The sequence below is a fragment of the Lactuca sativa genome, chromosome 8 (assembly GCF_002870075.4).
Source record: "Lactuca sativa cultivar Salinas chromosome 8, Lsat_Salinas_v11, whole genome shotgun sequence".
NCBI classification, from domain to species: domain Eukaryota; kingdom Viridiplantae; phylum Streptophyta; class Magnoliopsida; order Asterales; family Asteraceae; genus Lactuca; species Lactuca sativa.
The window spans coordinates 97,316,591-97,320,861 of NC_056630.2; the positions used below are offsets into that span (position 1 = coordinate 97,316,591).

Below are 4,271 nucleotides of genomic sequence, written 5' to 3' on the forward strand. Positions count from 1 at the left end.
CGACGAAGAAAAAAAAATCGTACATTGGGACACTTGTTTCTTTCAATCGATTCAAGTGTTCAACCATTCAATTTTGTTTGGCTTGGCTTGGAACTCCTTTCAATCCTACAAATACAATGAAACAAGTAAGTATTGATAATTTTAGGTTTATGAAATTAGTCAAATTAGTTGCTTTTTTGTTGAAATTTCTTATTGTTTAGGTGAAATTAGTAGTTGTTAACCTTGAAATTACTTGTTTACTTGAAATTAGTAGTTGTTATTTGTTAACCTTGAAATTACTTGTAATTACTTGGAATATTGGATGGCTTATTTGTTTGATATTGAATTGTTAGGATAAAATTGGGACTTTTTTTGGAAGAACAAGCATCAATAAATCAAGTGTTGGAGAATCCTCCAAAAGACCATGCTCCAATGATTTAAGTTTTGAAGCATCCTCTAAAAGAGCATGTCCTTCTAATCAATCATTCCCTTCGGTTTCTAATGTAAATCCACAACCTACAACTACTCCAATTACAAATGTTGAATTGAAAGATCTTCCAAAAGACCCGGGTGTAAGACCAAAGATTATAACTTACCATCCAAATCAAAGAGATGAAATAAGGAGGGCATATTTGCTTCAAGGACCTTGTCAACCAAGGGGTTATATTTTCCCTTCAAAGAAAATAGGTTCAAAAGAAAGACGTTTTGTTGTTAAGTGGTTTGATGACTTTGATTGGTTAGAATATAGCATAAAAGAGAACAAAGCATTTTGTTTATTTTGCTATGTATGTGGAGACATGGTGGGAAAACAACATGAGAGAGATGCATTTGTTTCACAAGGTTTTGATAGTTGGAATAAAAGACAATCATTGAGAGATCATATTGGTGGTATTGATAGTTTTCATCACAAAGCAAAAGAAAATTGTGAATTTTTATTGAAAGAAAAACAATCTATTAGTGCAGCCTTCAACAAGCAAACCAAGATTGAGGAGAGTAATTATAAACTTCGTTTAGGTGCTTCAATTTGGTGTTGTAAATTTTTATTGAAAAATGGTTTACCATTTCGGGGTCATGATGAGTCGAGTGACTCTCTTAATAAAGGGCTTTTCTTGGAGTTATTATCTTTCTTGAGAGACCATAATGAAGGCATTCGCAATGTTACATTAGAAAATGCTCCTCAAAATAATCAAGTGACGTGCCCGAGGACTCAAAAGCAAATTGTTGAATGCTTTTCAATAGAGATAGTTTTAGATATTTGAAAAGAAATTGGTAAAGATGTGTTTTCTTTATTGGTTGATGAATCGAGTGATGTATCAAAAAAAGAACAAATGACCATAGTTTTGAGGTATGTCGACAACCGTGGAGTGGTGAAGGAAAGATTCATTGGAGTGGTGCACGTGAAGGATACATCCTCTTTGACTCTTAAAGCAGCCATAGATGACGTTTTTACCCGTAACAATTTGAGTATGTCTCAGGTAAATATAACATTTTTTTCTTCCTTATTAAGAATTTTATTTGAATATTATTCGCTTTAATGTTTATTATCTTTTTTTTTATCAGGTAAGAGGACAAGGTTACGATGGGGCAAGCAATATGCGTGGTGCATTTAATGGTTTAAAAGCTTTGATTTTACAAGATAATGATTCAGCGCATTATGTGCATTGCTTTGCACACCAACTTCAGTTAGTTATTGTGGGTGTAGCAAAGAAGCATGATGGTGTTGATGATTTTTTTGAGCAACTTTCTTTGGTGGTTAATGTGGTAGGTGGTTCATGTAAAAGACAAGACATGCTACGGGAAAGTCAAAGAGAAAGGGTGCAAATGTCAATTGGAAATGGTGAACTTGAAATTGGAAGGGGGTTAAACCAAGAGAGCTCTCTTATTCGAGCAGGAGATACAAGATGGGGTTCACATTTCAAAACCATCACAAGTTTGATGAACTTATTTCCGGAGGTTCGTCATGTTCTTGCTTATGTCGAAGAGGAAGGATCCACTTTAAGTAACCAAAATCAAGCATTTGGTATCTTAAAATATTTCAAGACGTTAGATTTTGTGTTTTACTTACATTTGATGTATGAAATTTTACACCTCACGAACGTATTGTCAAAGCATCTTCAAAAAAAGGATCAAGATATTTTAGAAGCGGCTTCTTTGGTTAGAGGGACAATGGACGCATTGAAGTCTTTAAGAGACACGGGGTTTGCTAAACTTTTATCGAAGGTATTCTCTTTTTGTCAAAAACATGATATTAATATTGTGGAGATGACGGAAAATTATGTCACATCAAGAGGCCGTAAGACTAAAGTTACTAATCAATTTCATTTTGAAGTTGAAATTTTCAACACCGTCATGGATATGCAAATTATAGAATTCGGGGACCGATTTAGTGAACTTAGCACCCAATTACTAGAATACATGGGGGCTTTGAGTCCTTGTGATTCATTTGTTAAATTTAACAAAACAAAATTGTTAAAGTTGAGTGAGTTATACACAAAAGATTTTGATGATGCGGAGAGGATGCAACTTGATGGTGAACTTGAAATATATTATCACGCTTTGCATAAAGATGACCGGTTCACTAGTTTTCAAGGAATTTCCGACCTTTCTCGTTTGATGGTGGAAACGGGGAAACATCGGTCTTATCCTATGGTTTATAGGTTGTTGAAGTTGGTTTTGGTTTTACCCGTTGCAACCGCAACAGTTGAAAGATGTTTTTCAGCGATGAAGTTTTTGAAGACGGATTTGCGTAACAAAATAGGTGATGGTTTTTTGAACGATGCCATGATTTCTTATGTTGAAAAAGAAGCACTTATGAAAGTGAAGATCGAAGATGTAATGGATCGGTTTCAAAAAATGTGTACCCGTAGATGTCAAATTTAGATATTAAGATGTAATGGATCGATTTGATGTACTAATACTTTTAACTTTTTTTTATGTTATTATATTCGGACAAAAAAAATTTGTGCCACTGCTGTGACAATTTTCTGCGTCTGCCACTAATGGAAACCCTTCAAGGTCTTACACCAAATCCCACGGGAACCCCCTCGTGGTCTCAATCTACTGCCATGGGTACCCCTCAGGGTCTTCCATGCAGATGTGATACTAACATAACACATAATCAATCGAAAATCCACATATCATAAAATGGGCCGGCCTTGGTGCCTTAGACCCATCGGTATGGTGAGAAGACTTACCTCTCGCGGAGGTTAAACTGACAAGATAAATCAGATAAGTCCCATGCACTGCTCCATCTCAACTACATATAATCATCATGTGATTAACTTGTCACCATCCCTCAAAATCAACGTTGGTCAAACCTGGTCAAAGTCAAAGTCAACAGTCCATGTTGACCTCAACTCGTCGAGTACATCGAACAACTCGTTGTGTTCCTCCCGAGTCCATTCCACTGAATCCCAAGTCAACTCGTCGAGTCCCCTAAGTGACTCGTCGAGTTCATCAAATGTCAGAAAACCAAAAGTTCATGCAGACCAATAGTCTATACCATCACTGCACTCATTCAGAATCTCGAAAATGAGTAAACCCTACCCAACTCATCGAGTCGACTAAGGGACTCCGTGACCTCCCCAATTTCACGGCCAAAAAAGACCGATTTTTTTATGCTTTGTTTTAAAATCAGAGTAATCGTTTAAAGAAAACGGTTGTGGAATTTGTTCCCAAACCAAGATATGATAAAAACTTATCAAAACATTTCTCAAACACAATGTATTTTCATTAAATAATAAAATCTCGGGATGTCATGTTCCGATACAGACACATAAGCATAAACAGAACATACATTCATTTACTCTAGTGATTTACATCTCCTTTAATCTCTCAGTGCAAAGCAGCTTCGTATCGATACCTGTGATACAATTAAACTGAGTGGGTCAGGCTTGGGAGCCTGGTGAGCATATACGGTTTTAACCCTCCAATATTATATCATATATATATATATATATATATATATATATATATATATATATATATATATATATATATATATTCAATCATCAACCAATCAACCCAATTACCCATCCCCATTACCTCCATTTATCTTAAGGATCTACCCTAAGAATTATCTATCCTTTATTCCTAAGGATTGACCTAAGGTATAGGCACAAAGTCACATCGTTGCCATGGTCCTCAAATTACAACCGGTAAACACTTAGTTCAACAAACTTAACGAACACCTAGTTCTAACACTCCTAGTGAACACTTAATTCACAACACCTGGTGAATACTTAGTTCTAAAACACTTAGTAAACAAACTTAGTTCAACTACACCAAGTGAA

The 4,271-nt window shown here is 35.5% G+C and overlaps 2 protein-coding genes across 2 annotated transcripts; both read left to right on the forward strand.

Annotated features, from left to right (window-relative positions):
• Window positions 1–116: 116 nt before the first annotated feature.
• On the forward strand, window positions 117–1,238 carry LOC111893588 (uncharacterized). The gene is made up of 3 exons (XM_052766498.1): window positions 117–125; window positions 201–281; window positions 333–1,238. Exons 1-3 carry the CDS (start codon window positions 117–119, stop codon window positions 1,236–1,238), a joined length of 996 nt encoding a protein of 331 aa, XP_052622458.1.
• A 69-nt stretch (window positions 1,239–1,307) lies between these two features.
• Window positions 1,308–2,859, forward strand: LOC128127804 (uncharacterized). Its single transcript, XM_052766499.1, has 2 exons — window positions 1,308–1,454; window positions 1,540–2,859. Exons 1-2 carry the CDS (start codon window positions 1,308–1,310, stop codon window positions 2,857–2,859), a joined length of 1,467 nt encoding a protein of 488 aa, XP_052622459.1.
• Window positions 2,860–4,271: the final 1,412 nt, after the last annotated feature.

What these genes read in the sequence shown, in the direction of transcription:
- LOC128127804 (XM_052766499.1), top strand. Translation starts at nt 1,308, where the DNA reads ATGACCATAGTTTTGAGGTATGTCGACAACCGTGGAGTGGTGAAGGAA. An exon ending in ACAATTTGAGTATGTCTCAG is followed by an intron (nt 1,455 to 1,539) that starts GTAAATATAACA and finishes TTTTTTTATCAG; the next exon opens with GTAAGAGGACAAGGTTACGA.
- LOC111893588 (XM_052766498.1), top strand. An exon ending in TGTTAACCTTGAAATTACTT is followed by an intron (nt 282 to 332) that starts GTAATTACTTGG and finishes TTGAATTGTTAG; the next exon opens with GATAAAATTGGGACTTTTTT.